Source organism: Chelonoidis abingdonii, chromosome 20 (assembly GCF_003597395.2).
Source record: "Chelonoidis abingdonii isolate Lonesome George chromosome 20, CheloAbing_2.0, whole genome shotgun sequence".
Lineage (NCBI taxonomy): Eukaryota > Metazoa > Chordata > Testudines > Testudinidae > Chelonoidis > Chelonoidis abingdonii.
In genome coordinates this window covers 2,235,907-2,252,538 of record NC_133788.1, presented here as the reverse complement: position 1 = coordinate 2,252,538, position 16,632 = coordinate 2,235,907, and the positions used below count along the sequence as shown (strand labels likewise).

Sequence of the window (16,632 nt, the reverse complement as noted above, 5' to 3'; positions counted from 1 at the left end):
TTTTCTGTCCTATTATCTATCCCCTTCTTAATGATTCCCAGTATTCTGTTTGCTTTTTTGACTGCCACTGCCCATTGAGTGAATGTCTTCAGAGAACTATCCACAATGACTCCAAGATCTCTCTCTTGAGTGGTAACAGCTAATTTAGACCCTCATCATTTTATATGTATAGTTGGGATTAGATAGAAATGGATAGATAGGAAGTTATTCTAATGTAGGGAGGACCTGCCACCCTCTCCTTGACAGCTAGCATCACCTGTTGTTGCATTCACCCGTGATCGTTCGGTAAGGGTTTGTTTCATCACATGGTATATTCATAGTTTGTTGGGCACAGCCAGTAGCCTTGGAAAGCAATTTCAGCTGAGCTGGGCTCAGCATGTCTACAAGAGAATGCAAAGGAAGTTCAGCAATTTGGCGTGTTGAGATTGGTGCCTCAGAAATGGGGCAAGGCAAAGTATTCTTGTAGCCACTTCTGCGCTCTGTGAAATCACTTCTCCAGCTCACTGCTGCCCTCCCCAGGATGCAGCCTGCTCTGGTCACAGAGCCTCTGTCTGGTTTCATAGTAAAACAGAGCCTGAAGCAGCTGGGTATGTTCACGCAGACAGCACCTGCTGGCTTTAAAACCTCATCTCTGCAAAACAGGGAGGAAGATGCCAGAATGAAGGGGAGAAAGGTGGCACTAGGGAAGAGTCCCCTTCTCCTCCCAGAAGAGGTGAGGGGCATGTGGGAAGGTTGGTGTTCCTTTTTCACACCAAGATTCTTGAACTACAACCCCACTCCTACTGCTACTCTGCCCAGGGGTTTGTGTTGCAGGGGAACTGAGTGATGAATGAGGAGATGCTAGCTCTGATGTGCACTACCTGACAGAGAGAGCATTCAAAATGCTCTCATAGAATGTCAGGAGACCATCTAGTCAAAGCAGGGCCAATCCCCAACTAAATCCCAAAATTGCCCCCTTAAGGATTGAACTCACAACCCCAATGCTCAAACCACTGAGCTATCCCTCCCCAACGGTTCATGGCCTGCCACTGCCTGGCAACAGACACTTGCCTGTAGCTTGCAGACACTCATCTTCTAGCTTCACAGGTGTACTAATTAAGGGCCCAGTCTTGCAGGATTGAAGTCAGTGGGAGGACAACTTAGCCCCAAGACATTGGGCAGAGAAAGGCCTCAAGGAGAGGAAGCCAAACTGACTTGCCCCCCTGTACCTGTGACATTAAACTTCCCCTTCACAGTCCACTGCAACTTCTTCTTCAGCAGGCTCAGGGTGGTTTCCATGTAATCGGCAGCTCGGATCATGGCCCTGGTTCCCCCCACTGGCTGCTTCATATAGTCCAGCATATCTGCAGGGGTGAAGGCTTCATTCCTCAGTTTCTCTTTTAAACTGAAAGAAAAAAAAGTCCTGCTGTAGCTCTGAAGCAGAAACAATCCTCCAAGTTGCACGGGGCCCCTTCCACCTTCTGTCCATTGCAGCTCATTCCACAGTTACAGTAGTTACTATCCTGGCATGTGTGTGCGGTGCAGGGCTAGCAAACATCTGTGTGCAGGCCAGAGCTGACCAGCAGGGTGTATTGCTGCCTATATAATACAGTCGGGTTCTTCAGAATCTCCACTTTCATTTATAAACCAGTTAAGTGTCTACCAGTCATGGCTGCAATGCAGATATAACCTTCCCAAAGTGACTTAAAGGTGGCCAAAGCAGTGATGCCTGCCTGAGTCTGCACAGAGCCGGACACCATGGCTCCGAGAGGTGATCTCCCCTGTTCGTCTCTCTGAGCCATCCTCTTTAAATACCAGTGATGCCAACAATAACAGGTTAATTGCTGACCATTTTAGTGGCTGGAGAGGAGCATGGGGAGGAAGTGAAGCCCACAGGGTAGAAATTGAGTGTGGTTGCAGGGAAGGCAATGCAGAGAAAGTACAGAAGAATCACAGACAGGATAGGGAGAGAAACAGGAAGGTGTGTGGGGAAGGAAGAGAAGCAAAAGGCAGGAATAGCAGAGGACTAAAGAAGAGCAGATTCTCTCAGTGCATGATAGATATGACAATAAGGCACTGAACAAATAATACAGATAACAATACAAACTAATCATAGGGCCAGAGAGAGTCACAAGTGTAAGGCCAGAAGGGACCAGCGGATCATCTAGGCTGCCCCCTGCGCATCACAGCGACCCCAAGCCCCTGGACCCTAACCCCAATAATGGCCTGAGTGAGACTGACGCTACAGTCCAGTGGTTCAGGCTCCCCGCTAGGAGAGGGGGAAGCCAGGTTCCAGTCTGCCTTCTCCACTCAGTATTGAATTACCCACACAAAGTGAAGCAGCTATGGCAGGACAGGCAGAGAGCCCTGCCCCAGAATCCCCTGACGGCTCGGATGAGGCACTCTCCTATGAGGCAGGAAACGCAGGTTAAGCCCTTTCATAGGGGGCAGGAATTGAACCTCAGTTTCCTACATCCTGGGAAATTATTCTAAACACTGAGCTAAAGGGGACACCACAACCCCCTCTGCTGACCAATCCCCGAAGACAAGATAGGCAGGGGAATCCCTCATTTGTGAATCCCACCAAGTGTTAGGTTCATGGCAGCGTGAGGAAGTGCTCAGCTGCCAAAATGTTGGTACCTTGTGGACTTTACAGGCAGAAATATCTATCTATGGACTTTAGGCACCTACCTGGTTAGACAGAATCTGAGCAGGGGGGTTGTGAATGCCAGTGGCACCTAATGTTGGACTGAGGAACTTAAAGTGGCAGTTAGGTGTGTACGTCCCCTTGTGAATTCCACCCTTGGAGTCTGGTGTCTCTTTGCTCACACCACGCAAGCTGCTCTCATTCAAAATGGCCACCACTTCTCATGGTTTCCACTGAGAGTGATGCCAAGTCGACTCCAGGGAAGATCGTAGCTCCCCATGCTGTAAAGGAGTGGAGGGGAGCAGGTGAAAGGAGGTGGTGTCCATCTTTGCTATGGGATTCAGAAGAATAAGAGCTGGCAGCCATTTTGAGGGGGCAGTTGTTCACAGAATTCTCTGAAGTAGAATATTTTTCTTCAGCCACTGCTGAAGGAAAAACTTTCAGTTATGAAGAATAATGGCAAAAAATTACCATTAATCCTAAACAAAAATTCTGCAGATGTAGCATATGCATACAAATTCAGTAAGGTTAATGATATGGAAAGTCTGAAGAGCCCTCACAATTCCATTAATGAGATTAGATTGGAACAAAAACACTTTATTTATTTTTTATTAATTGTAATGCTGTTTAATTAATAGATTATCTTGTATATGCTCAGAAAATTAATTTTATTCTCAAAGACAAAGTGCTGTCAGTGTGGGGAGGATATGGAGGATTGTTCATACAGAACAAAATGCTGAATCCCTGTGTTAAGCGCAATCTCCACACAACCGTGGAGTCCCAAACAGTACCTCCATAATGAGAACTGCCAGGGCACGTGTCCAGCCCCCCTTACTCCACTGACTTATTTCAATCATTGGAATTGCGGCATGCAAATCAACTGTCAAGGGATTGTGATGGTTGGTTGAGTCACCTCTGATGTCACAAAAACGATCCACGCCGTTTGAACTGTCCTTGCTAGTATTTATGGAGGTACCAGTTGCAGCTCTGTAGTTCTGTTTTGCACTTAAAATACGGGTTCAATCTCTTGGTTATAAATGAAGAATACACCGTATCCTCCCCAAACTGACACCATTCACTCTTTGAGCTCCGAATGAATTTTCTGAGAATTTACCGGTAAACCTGAGAATTAGCTTATGAGTTAACATGAATTAAAAATTGGATCCTTTAAGAAATTTACCATCTAAGTCAATCTTTTCTTTGTCCCAAAATAATGGGATAGCACACACTTGTCAAATTTCCACAGTTCAAATATTTGACCTCTTGTTTATGGTCTATATTTGAAGAAATGTGATTGTCATTAAACTAAAGTAGCCGTGATTGGTGCATAAATTGTTATGGTTAAACTGGGTCCAGATAAGATCAGGGCAACAGCTCAGCTAACTCAAAGTGCTACCAATGTGACATCAGAGGTAACAACTAATCCTCAACCTTCTTCTACAGCTAATTTGTGTGTAACAATTACTTTGGTTGTAATAAGAGAAGCATGAAGGAGATTGGATATATCAAGAGTTCTCATTGGTAGATTACATGGCACAACTGCCACTCCTTTTAAAGGTCCCATAGCCCCATAGTAGCTTGGTCATCAGTGCTTGAAAATTTCCCATTGGCTCCACTGCACACAGAGGCAGCACTGCCAGAGGAACTGAGCCAGGAGCACAGGGCAGAGCTACAGGGACTCAGGAACTTGTCTCTCCCAGCCTCCCTTCATGTAGCACCAGTCTCGCTAACGCAGACCAATAAAGCCGCTGCAAATTTAGGGACAGATTCACCACTGTGCTTCAGCTGCTTTGTACTGCTCTTGTGAAGGGAAAAATAAAAACCCCTTAACATTTCCTCAAAAAATCCATGTCCTCCAATCTGGAACCACAAACATTAAATGTCTTAATCATAATCCAGAATCTGTAACTGTATGGTTATTGCTTGGCCTCACTACTTGGCTCTCCCAAAACCTTACCACGTTTGGATTTCTTTTAAGCATAATTTTAACTCTGAATTTCCCGGGTTTGGAATGTTGGATATAGACTCACAACTGCCCTGAAATGTTCTTTCCCCTAAAATAAAGTGACATATTCTCTATCTTAACTATATTTAAACAACAATTGTTAGTAACTTTGCATTATGACCTGATTCATTCAGATGTGCTGATTCCGAACATTTTCAATGTGTGTTAATTATATGGAAAGTTTGCAGGGTTGAATAAGCTGTTTGGAAGCTAGATGTGGCCCAGGAATACCTGTGACTCAAAAAAAAGTGATTTATTAACATTTAGGTGAAAACCCTCAGAAGATTCACTCTTTGCTCCCAGATTAAGCGTTGTAAATTGGGGAAGATGCATTGTATTCTTAGATGAAAAACTGAACCCAACCTTAACTATGGAATAGCTGCCAGCAGTTCCATAACAATTATGTCAGAGCACAGATAGCCATGAGGCAGGACTTGCATACACAAGAGGCCCATGGAGAAGGACTATCTCTGTCCCTCCATCTCTTTTACTGTCATTTTCCACTAAGGACTGTTAAATGCTACCTTAGTGACACCCCCTCTGTAGCCCTGCTAGAGAATGTCACCAATAGCAGATTAGGTCTCAGGCATTGTTCTACTTGCAACCTGGAGTAGAGAGCCTTGGATTAGGGTCAGATATTGGACTGCAGCATATTACATAAGGAAAATTATCCTGGGACAGATTTTGACACCTGTGTTCAGGATGAGTCGCACCTTACGCCACAAATAGTAACACTGAAATCAATGAAGCTACCTACAAATGGAGCAGGGTGCTATTCACCATGCAGAAGGGTATGAGAGGCTGACCCCCTATTAACAGGGAACTCACCGGTTCCGGGTATACTTATATGCTGCATCCACCAGCCGCTTGGCTTCATCAACACTGCTCAGAAGGGACGGAGCCGACAGCATCCTTGAGATATCTAGTTCAAAGAGAAGGAGGAGCAGGACATGAGGACAACTCCTTCCCACAAGTTCACTGCACAAATCAGGATTTGCTGTATATATTGGAGCAAGTCTCTGCCCATCACAAGTTGAATCTTGCCCTGAGGCTCACTATCTGGTCTCTGTCCCTCCCTTCTCCTATTATATACCCACTCTTACAGCTATTCAATACCCAGGGCTTGAACATTCAAAGATAAGGTTTCCTTTGTACTATTAGCTCTCCCTCATGGTACATATTGCTTCAAATTCTACCCTAAATTACTGACATGTGCTATGAAACTTGACTCCAGTTTAATGTCGCTTTTGACTGAGAATTGCCTTGTTCTCTTTACACTATTCTCTCTCCCACATGGTATCTATTGGGGCAGGTTCTGCCCAGTTAATTCTATGTGCCCCCAACTGAACTGAAGACACTGTGTAGCTTGAAAGCTTGTCTCTTTTGCCAACTGATACTGCTCCAGTAAAAGACATTATCTCATCCACCTTGTCTCTCTAGCTGACATGGGCATTTCTAGACCAGACTGACTTTGGATTTCTTTTAAGTTTAATCTTTACTCTGAATTTCTTGGGTTCATAACAATTGTTTATGGGATAGTTACAACATCCCTGTTATGTCTGTTATCTTAAATTACCGATACGTACTCTGAAACTTGATCTCAGGTTAGAGTAACTTTTGTCTGAAAAGTGCCTTGATTTTAAAAAAAAATTATTTTGCATATATGAAGAGTAAACACAAACCCCAACCAGAATGCCACTAAGTTATATTACTAGGGGTTTGAAGAAGCTATAGCAATCTTTTATTTTCATTTGCTTTTCATTTTTATGGCCAGATCTACTGGTTCAGGCTAACTTTTTTCTGCCCCTTGGAAGCAGCACAAAGCAGCCAGAGTACTGGCATGGAAGTTGGGTTTACAGCTGCTTTGCATCTCCACAGTATAGCGAAGCAGTTGGGATACACCTTCTCCCCCCGGCTTTCCTGTCCACATTCTCCTGAAGACACGTTCTGGTTTCCACCTCCCTCCTGCTATCCCCTGTGTACCAGTACACACACCCTCCTCCTCTCCTCTCCCCTGAATAGGTCTGGTGCAATGGGTAGTTTCTGAAAAGAAAGGTACAGAGCTAATGGTCGTCTTTCCCATTATTCTTCATTGCTGAATGTCTGGAAGAACAACGAGAGAAGACAGACCTTTTGCAAAAGTGCAATTCATAGTGACTTTCTCTGAAAAAATATATTATGATTCAGCCTCTGTTAAAGAAGAAACTTTCAGTTATGAAGAAAAAATGAAGCATTCACAATTTATGCTAAAAATTATTTGTGGCATTACGATCCATATTCTTCATAGTATTATTACGATGATATGAGCATGGCATCATTATGATGTATTTTGTGCAAAATAAGGCATGTGAGATATCATTGAAGAGGTTATGAGTTACTGAATATGATTATCCTGTTTGTATGAATGTAGGGACAGGAAGTCAGGAATATTGTCTATGCATCTATCAAAAATGTGTTTACACCTGGGGAACACCCACTAGACAGAATGCAATCAGTCTAGATGGCTGGCTGGAAAGGGCTATTAGGGAAAACAATAGGTCTTAGAAGATGTTAATCTCCCACGGGGAAGCCTTCATGGGGACACTACAAACAGCCTCTGGTTCATGGCTGCTACAGCCTTACAGAGACATGTGACCAAATTATCTGGTACTGGACTCTATCATAGAATTCCAGTGTTTTTCCACTGAAAGGTGTGGGAACTAAAGTTGGAGACAAAGGGTTCCCGCTATTTGCAAAAACTATTTAAGGAAGGGGAGTGACATCATCGGGGTTCTTCTTGGACTCCCTGCCCAAAGGAGACTGCTGGAAACATCTGAGGAACAAGGACTGGAACTGGGGAGAAGGGCTGGACCCATGCTAGAGGAGTTTCTAGCCTGTGAAAGGAATAACGGGTTTTAAGCTTCAAGTAAGTGCAGCTTGCCCTCAAGACTCTGCAAACTGCCTAACTCAACAATTAGGGTGAGAATTTGCTACTCATATCCGATTTCTTTAGCATATTAAGCTTAGATTGCATTTTTGTTTATTTGCAAGGTAATCTTCTTTGATCTGTTTGCTATCCCTTATAATCACTTAAAATCCATCTTTTGTAGTTAATAAATTTGTTTTTGTTTTGTTTAAAACCAGTGTGTGGACATTATAACCTGGGGCAGAAAGCTTTTCATATTTCCCTACATTGAGGGAGAGGGCAAATTTCTAGAACTTACAGTTCTCTGTGCAGCACAAGATGGTATAATTTTGAGTTTAGCCTCCAGAGGTGGGTGCCTGAGAAGCTGGTCAGTACCCTGGCTGTATAGCCTTCCTGTGCAGGGGCTGGTCAGAAAACCTGTGTGCATGTTACACCAGTACCATCTCCTTTCACTCTGGCTGAACAGCAAAAGGACACTGGCTGTCAGAAACTCGCCATCCTGTAGAATGACCAGGGCAGGAGAGGGAAAGGGCACTTGGCGCTGAGAGAGTCTGAAAAGGCAAATTATCAGCTGCTCGACAGGCTCTCTAGTTTGTTTTCCTGAGCGAACTGTTTATTTCTTTTGAGCTTCAGCTGATCTCTAGGGAAGATTTCTGTGCAGATAAAATATTTAATTCCTGATGCTGTTGTAATTTTGCACTTTTCCCTCTCAAAATATAAACCACTTTTTAAAAAAAAAATCTTTGCCAAACTGATTAAAGGGAACAGGAGAGGCAGGAGAAGGGGGCATTACCATTCAAGGAAGGGCGAGATCCATAGCACAGGCTCAGCGTTACCAGGAATCCGACAAGGGTGATCACTGGCTTCATCCCTGGAAAGAAACACAAATACACCTGGATTAGTAGCAATGAAGGGTGTAAAGGAGTCATAGCTTTTGTCTACCCATCAGAAGAGCTCAATTCCCACAGCTCTGACTGCCCGTCTCCTCGGTAAGGTTCAACTCCAGGCCAAAATCTCATCCCTTTGAGTACAGAGGGACTCAGCTCCCAGGATGTGAGGGGTTCTTTTCAGGCCAGAAGAGAGCCGTTGCAGTGGTACATGGCAGCCTAATCCTCGGCTCATTCACACCTCGGCAAGTCAGGCATTACATTGGTATAAAGCCACTGGGCGAGGAGCCTGAGGCCCAGTGGGCAAGTGCCTGCACCTCGGCCCCTCTGCTCAGGTGGTACATCCTGTTGCTATTACCTGGTGACCACAGCAGAAAAGCTCATTGCATCACACCCTTTTGATGTGTTAAGTCACTTCCTCTCTGTGTTCAGTGGTGTGTCCCACAGGAGCGCCTCCTGCATCCATCCCTCCCTGAGGAGCTGTGAGGGCAGCGATCCCTCCCACCTCCATCCCTCCCTGAGGAGCTGTGAGGGCAGCAATCCCCTCCGATTCCGCCTGCATCCATCCCTCCCTGAGGAGCTGTGAGGGCAGCGATTCCTCCTGTACCCATCTCTCCCTGAGGAGCTGTGAGGGCATTGATCCCTCCTGTGGAGAAGGAGTGACTTGTAAAAGGCTCAGTTCTGAAAATGTAGAGGCTAGAATAAGAATTAGCTAAGAGAGGACTAGCAGGAGAAATACTAAGCCACCCCCTCCCCGCTCCGCAGGTAACTCTGGTGGGGCATGGACAGGGCAGCGGACCCGGCTGGACTCAAGGGAGTGGGCTGCTGGGGAAGGCTCCAGGAGCAGAGTCCTCTGCACAGCCAGAGGTCGGGATATTTCTCATGCCCCTCTCTCTGCTGAGATGTCCAAGCAGGAGCTCCAGAGAGACACTGGTGCTGTGAGTCAGGCTGGAGCTGGCTGCTCAACCCTGGAGGCTTGTTCTCCCTGCTCCTGTGGTTCAAGCCCAGGGCTCAGCAGCTCTCATTGGCCAGGAACCGTGACCAATGGGAGATGTAGGGGCAGTGCCTGTAGACAGAGCAGCACGCAGAACCACCTGACCATGCCTCCGCACAGGAGCCAGAGAGGCGATATGCTGTTCCTTCCAGGAGCTGCTGGAAGTAAACACTGCCTGAAGCCTGCACCCCTGAGCCTCCCCCCACACCACACACCCCTGCCCCAGCCCTGATCTTCCCTCCTGCCCTCCAAACCCCTCAGTCCCAGCCCAGAGCACCCTTCTGCACCCTAAATCCCTCACCCCAAACTCCAAACTAGAGCCCATGCCCCCAGCTGGAACCCTCACCCCCCCTGAACCCTAACCCCCTGCCCTAGCCTGGTAAAAATGAGCAACTGAGTGAGGGTGGGGAGAGGGAGCAATAGAGAGAGGGGGGATGAAGTGAGCGGAGGTGGGGCCTCAGCCAAAAAGCAGGACCTTGGCGGAGGGGTGGGGGCAGAAGGGCATGGCCAGGGGAAAGGGGGGACACCATCGTCAAAGGTTTGGGGACCCACACTACATTAGCTCTTGTGACCATGTTGCACTGGGAGCTCATACTCAGCTGATTCTCCTCCATTGTCTCCATTTGGCCCCATCTGACCAACGTTTGTGAGTGATGTCGTCCTCCAGGGAGCCCAACTCAGGGAATACGATGGGGGTCCAGACTACAACTCCCATAAGGCAATGCACTTGCAAAATGCAATTGAGTGGGGTTTTTTAACTGATTTGAAATAAAATGTTTCAGGTCAGGTCAATAAAGTGACACATTCTGGTTTGTGTTCAGCTGACCCACAATGAAATCTTACAATCTGATTTTCCCAATAGAAAATCGGAAATTTTGCGCAAAATTGAAAATTTCCCAAGGAAAATTTGAATGTTTGTAGAATCAGTATTTTCTGTTGTTAGCATAATCTTCTGTCTGCATAATTCCCAGCCAGCGCTATTAATTGCATTAAGCACTTTAGAGTGTGCAGAGCTGCTGAGATGGGGAGAGCAGGATTTTAACAGTGGGACTAATTCACAGGTTTTGCTACAGCAGCGTAACACAGAAACTGGAATTCACAGAGCCCACAGGAGTCCCCAGAGCTGCTGTTCTGGGGACCACTCACCGGGGCAGGTGTCCTTATCCCCAGCTCAAAGTTACAGGAGCCGTTCCAGTCAGGAACACGCAGTGGCATTCACCCCACCTCAGAGGGGCTGCTGGCTACTAGCTAGTGCCTGACTACTCTGGTTCTGGGGATCAAAGGTCACTGAGCACCACTTTGTGCCTTCCAGATTGTGGAGGTGGCCAGGGACCAGAGAGATCCCCAGTGGTTGCTCTAATTTATATGGTGCTGCAACTGCTCCACATGGAGCCATCAAGCAACAGAGACTATCTGGAGCAGTGTGCTGTGGCCACACCTCCACTTTCCCTCAGATCACCCCCCAGCAGGCCCCTGGGCCTCAGGCTGAGCCAAGAGAGGTGTAGGGCCATGCTGCCCCCAACCCCCCCCTGCACCAAGCTATACCCTGGCTTTGCATGTTCTGTAGGCCTGCAGAGCCAGTGTACAGGGCTCTCTGTGGAGGCCAAGTCAGGTCAGTGATGGTTCCAAACACAAGCAATGCACACAGCTATGGCTGAAAGGTGTGTGTTGCATGAGGCTGCCAACTTTCATGATATTTATTGCTTTTCTAGCCCCCAGCTCCTGAGGCATGTGATTATCTGAGACTCTCAGCTGTCCTATGAGGTAGAAAAAGTGTAAATTTCTACACTAATTGTTGTAGAGAAAAGCTTGAAAATATGACAGGAGTGCAGTATAAAGCTCCAGAATCAGAAGCCAAAGGCGTATTATTATTTTAAGCCAATCTCATGATTTCTGAAGCCTGACACATGAATCCTGAATGCTCTGAGTGGGCAGCACTGGTGATAACTGGAATGAGTCAGGAATTTTTTGATTAAACAAATTGTTTGCAAAACAGCTTCAAGTTTGAGAAAACACCTGACTTAAAAAAAAAAAGAAAGAAAGATTAAAAAAAAGCTTGAAATTGTCAGAATAGAAAGTTTCAGGGGTTTTTTTAGTTAAAAATGACTTTTCATTTTAAAATTTTAGTAACCTTACACTTAAAAAAGTTTTTTTTTTTAAAAAAAGGAAAGAGTCCAAATCAAGACAAAATGTTTCCAAATTATAAAAATAAAATGTCTCTGTTGCCAAAAACCCAATTTTTTTTCTTATTTTTGGTTTTTGAAAATTTTCAAGGTTTTGATTTTTGTCACAGATCCATGCCAAGAAAAATTTCAGACTGTTGAAAAGCTCCTTTGCCGCCCAGCCCTCGCCATGGTGTTTCATTCTCCCCCAGCAGCTGCTCCAGACTGGTGAAACTATTCCAACACACCCAGAGGACAGGCCCTGGGTTGGGGAGACAGAGCTTGGCAGCCTCACAAGCACAACAGTGGATGAAAGGAAAACACAACCAAGCAACTCAGATCTCTGGCTGCTTCCCTTTGCCCCACTTCACCAATGAAACAGCAGATCCCTGGTACAGTGCCTGGCTCAGCTGAACACCCTGCTGCCCAGGCAGGCAAGCATTACTACCAGACAGCCGGCCGGGCACACAGCAGAGACAGTACCCAGCACTAGCACAGGGCACGTGCAGCAGAAGCTGCCACACAGACAGTGCGAAGCACCAGTAGCAGGGACTTAGCCGAGCTTTCCACAAGCAGCTCCCGGCACACCATCCTAACAACCGCGCTATTTTAGCAGCAGTTCTGCTCAAGCATATACAAGCATTAAACCTGCAGCATCTCACCTGCCATCTTCTGTTCCTCTTCCCATGGCAGCCTGGACACCTGCACTTTTATCTCCAGGCAGGGGCAGTTCCTGCTGGGCGGGACTGGCCAGGCTGCGGGAAACGCCCAGTTGGCATGAATTGGGCAGAGCCAAGAAAAAGCTCTGCCCACTTCTTGCCACCTCCCAACTCCACATCCTGAAAGCACTAAGGCTAAGGGGCCATGTCACTGGTGTGCCCTAGCTGGTGTGTGCGAACAGAGCTTGCCAGTGAGTCTGAAGGGGCAGCTTCACCCCTCAGCCCTATGCCCGGCTGGAGAGAGCATAGCGCTAAAGCAGTGATTCTGTCAGTTTTCTCAGGGCGAGCCTGGCCTGACTTTTAGGGTGGTTTTAGTGGCAGAGTTGAGGAGCTGGGATGACCCCAGGGACTGTCTGGCATTTTCTTCCCCATTACTTCTGTTAATCCCTCACTGCGGTTCCTGACTCTTTATGCAGAAGCTGCCCCCCTACACACACATCCCATCCCCGGGAGGTCTGTGCCACTTCCCTCCTATGCTGGACCTAGCCCTGTCCTTCCTCCGCTCCACGCTTTTGGGTCTTGTCTTCCTCTGAATAGACTATATTATTCCTGCACTAGCCGAAATCATTCTTCATCTTCTCGCAGGAGGTGTTAGACCAAGTGCTTTAGCAAAATCCACAGTAAAATCAGCTCATGGCAAGACAGAGCCTGAATTTCCCTGTGTGTGTTACCGCAGCTGACTTGCACAACCATGACCGTTCTTATGCAAACCAGCTGAGCTGGCAGATGGCTCAACCTGTTACCTGTGCATTCATTTTGCAGTCTCATATCCTTGCCCTTTGTATGATGATCAGTCTTTAGAAGACGCCACTGGCCTATGCTGGTATATGTTACACAATGAAGAATTACTTCTTTCATAGGAAGAACAGGAGTCCTTGTGGCACCTTAGAGACTAACAAATTTTTTTGAGCGTAAGCTTTCGTGGGCCCAAATAAATCTGTTAGTCTCTAAGGTGCCACTAGGACTCCTGTTCTTTTTGCAGATACAGACTAATACGGCTGCTACTCTGAATTCTTTCATATGGCATTTGAAAACCAATGGGCTGGAATTGTAACTGAATCTTGAGATTCAAAAGCCAGTCAAATGCTGCTGGAATAGCCAGGTGGATTCTCCCTTGTGCCACCACTGTAAGTGTGAATGTGACAGATGAACTTATTAAACCCCACTAAAAACCAGTGCCTGGTCTCATGAGAACTGGATGTTCTGGGAAAGATTTTGTCTCTTGAAAGCTCCTGTCCATGCCCATTGTGGACTTCTCCCAGGAGCTGCCCACAGAACAATACTCTGCAGAAACAGGCATCTGAGATTCCCTTTGGGTTTTGGGGCATCTGTCTGCCAAACATCACCTTGAGCCCCAGAGCCCTCACTGCTGCCATTTCCACCAAAATAGAATCAGGATTGATTCAGGCAGGGCCAGTGCAACCATTTAGGTGAACTAGGCGGTCCCCTAGGGCTCCGGGATTTGGGGGGCGCCATTTTCTTCAGCAGCGACTGCGGCAGCTGGATCTTGGGGGGTGCCTCAGGGCCGGGGGCAGGGGCTGACAGGTGGGGGATGCTTCAGGGTGGGGGGGCACAAGGTGGAAGTTTCGCTTAGGGTGCAAAACATCCTTGTATCGGCCCTGGATCCAGGCTGAGGTGACACCAGGAAACGTGGCAACACTCCCAGAGCAGCTACTTCTTGCCTAGCCACGGGAGTCTTCCCTGGTCTCATGAGGTGAAGGGATGTTCATGAGAACGTCAGGCTTCAAACATTCTAGACACCCCAACAACACAGACAGCAATGCAGCTGGAAGAAAATGGAATGGTGTTTCTATTTGGGGTCTGTGTGCGTCCCTTAGTGAAGGCGGTTACCCATGCTGAGATATCCCCAGGCTAGGAGGAGGAGAACACCGCTGGATTGGCCTTCATCTCTTCACTATCATGGTTTGGGTGCCAGGCCATTTAGATGAGCAATACTTTGAATATGGCACTAAAATACAGGTCATGTCCAGCATGGCAAGGGTCCTGCACCTGCTCTTTACTGACAAACACTGCACAACAACCATCTGTAACCCACTGGCCAGCGTGTGCTGATCCATAGACAGCTAACTCTCAGCTCTGATAGATTTCTCCTAGGTATAATTATTCATTATTGCTTCTTCAGCATCCACCCTATGCAATGGACTCTTTAGACATGCTCCCTGCCTCAATCTACACAAACTCCAGACAGACACAGAGACAAGTTTTGTGCAGTACCATGCCAGACATTTGATGCAATTTTTTCAATCTAATTTGTATATTTCCAAATAATTTGCATAAAACAATAAACTTCAGCTTAAAATGACATGTGAGTTTAATGTTGGTGAAACAGCCCTGGTGAATCAAGGCTACTTGTTACTTACAGGGGAGCAGCAGAGCATGTTTCCCACACACACTGACAAGTCACCCTGCTTCCCCTTAATTCTTCTAGGGGGTCCAATTGGTCATTTGGCCTCTCAGCTGAGGCTGCGAGACATGGTCCAGCAGGCAGTGAGTTTGTGTGTTTTACACAGCAAGGAATAAGCCCAGAGTCCGAGTCAGCTGGCATGGGCCAGCCATGGGTTTTTCTTTGCTGTGTAGCCATACCTTCAGTGACCAATTAGCCCAGCCCATGCACTGCCTGGGGGGGGCGGGGCATCCAGTTAGCAACCTGAACATAGGAACAGCCTTACTGGGTATCACAGTGTCTGGCATGGCTCACAACTGTGAGTGCCTAACTCAGGGCAGGACAGACCCCCCAAGCTGGTGTATGTTCTATAATTAGATTTCACCAAACCAGTAACAAATGTGAACTCCTGGATCACTAGAACAGTCTTATGATGAAGTCACACACTATCCCTTTAGACTCTCTAGTCTATCTTGCCACCCAGACAAACTGGATGCAGTGAAAAACGGTCACTTACACCATATTCAGGTTGCTTCCAGTTCCATGAGACCAATCATCTACCCCAGGTTAGTCTAGATCCCACACCAAAGACAATGCCTGGAGCCAATCTTGTAATAAACTATCTAAAGGTTTATTAACTAGGAAAAGGAAATCAGAGAGTTATTTACAGATTCAAGCAAGCAACCATCGACACACCAATGAGATACAGTCTAAATCCTAAGAGTGACAGAGTTGTAGTGATTTGTCTATTCAAAGTGACTTTCAGGAGGCTGGGGATCTCTGGCTTCAATTTAGAGTCTCTGGCCCTTCAGAGTTCAAACAGCCAAAAAGATGCAATTTCTCTTCTTGTCAAGGATTTTTATCCCTTCCCCCAGAGTTAAAGATGATGAGATGAGTTCACGTGCGCGTCTTCTTTTCATGGGTGGAGGGGAGCAATATCCTTTGATGTTCCACCAAGGTTAGTTTGGTGTCTAGTGGCCTTCTTTGGCTGGACAGGTTATAACACCTCCTGTGGCAAACTAGTATTTCATACTTGGTCATGTTTCCCTCCTGACTGTGGGGGTTTACAGTTACAAAGCCAACACTTAAATATTACCTAATAACATGGGATATAGACATTACAAGTGAGAGTAATGCAGTCAGCAACACATGCAAGCATTTCATAAAGGCTAAACACTAAATACTTTCTTTTACGATTCATACCTATTTTGAGCAAAACTAACATCCAGGTGACTTGGTCTGGTCTCCAGCTGCGAGGTTGTCAGTTCTTAACTACTGCATTTGGCCTGCCAGTGTCACATGGGGTCAGACCAGGTCCCTCTACCCCAATATCCTGTCTACAGACAGTGGCTGGTTCCAGACATTTCAGAGGGAAGGACCAGAAGAGGGCAATTGTCGAGTGATCCTTCTCATGTCATCCATTCCCAGCATCTGGCAGTGTGGAGTGTCTGGACAGGGCATGGATAGAACAAATGGGAGTGATGTGGTATTAATTTCGATGGACTATATGGGCCAAAAATGTCAAAAGTGTTAACTGTCCAACATTAAACATGGTTTGGGGTTTGCTATACAGGGAATTCGGCCTGCTCTGTCCCATTCAAACACACATTTAATTAGAGACAGAAAAGAAGAAAAAACCAGTTAAAACATCTGAAATGTAAAATATTAAGCAAGATTTTCATTTTCGCAATATCCCTTGTTTCCTTTTGCTTTATCTGGCGGGAGTTTTTAGAAGGGATTCCTCCCCCCCCGCCCCGACTCTTAGAGGGTATTAAAAATGGCAGTAACTGTTCTTTGGGGGATAGAGAAGAGTCAGCTGAAATAAATGGAGCTGTTGCTGCTGCTGCTGTTGTTAAAGTCTGATCCCATTTCCTAAAAGACAAAACAAGAAACACACACAGGACGGGCGAGAAAAGAACAGCAAAGAGAA

The 16,632-nt window shown here is 46.4% G+C and overlaps 1 protein-coding gene across 1 annotated transcript in view; it reads right to left on the bottom strand.

Annotated features, from left to right (window-relative positions):
* Window positions 1-12,358, bottom strand: part of LOC116818731 (myeloperoxidase) — a 44,798-nt gene extending 32,440 nt beyond the window's left edge. The window contains 6 exon segments of the mRNA XM_032769928.2: window positions 257-380; window positions 1,209-1,384; window positions 5,460-5,553; window positions 8,330-8,407; window positions 12,242-12,335; window positions 12,338-12,358. Coding sequence (XP_032625819.2) covers window positions 257-380; window positions 1,209-1,384; window positions 5,460-5,553; window positions 8,330-8,407; window positions 12,242-12,335; window positions 12,338-12,358 — 587 coding nt within the window.
* Window positions 12,359-16,632: the final 4,274 nt, after the last annotated feature.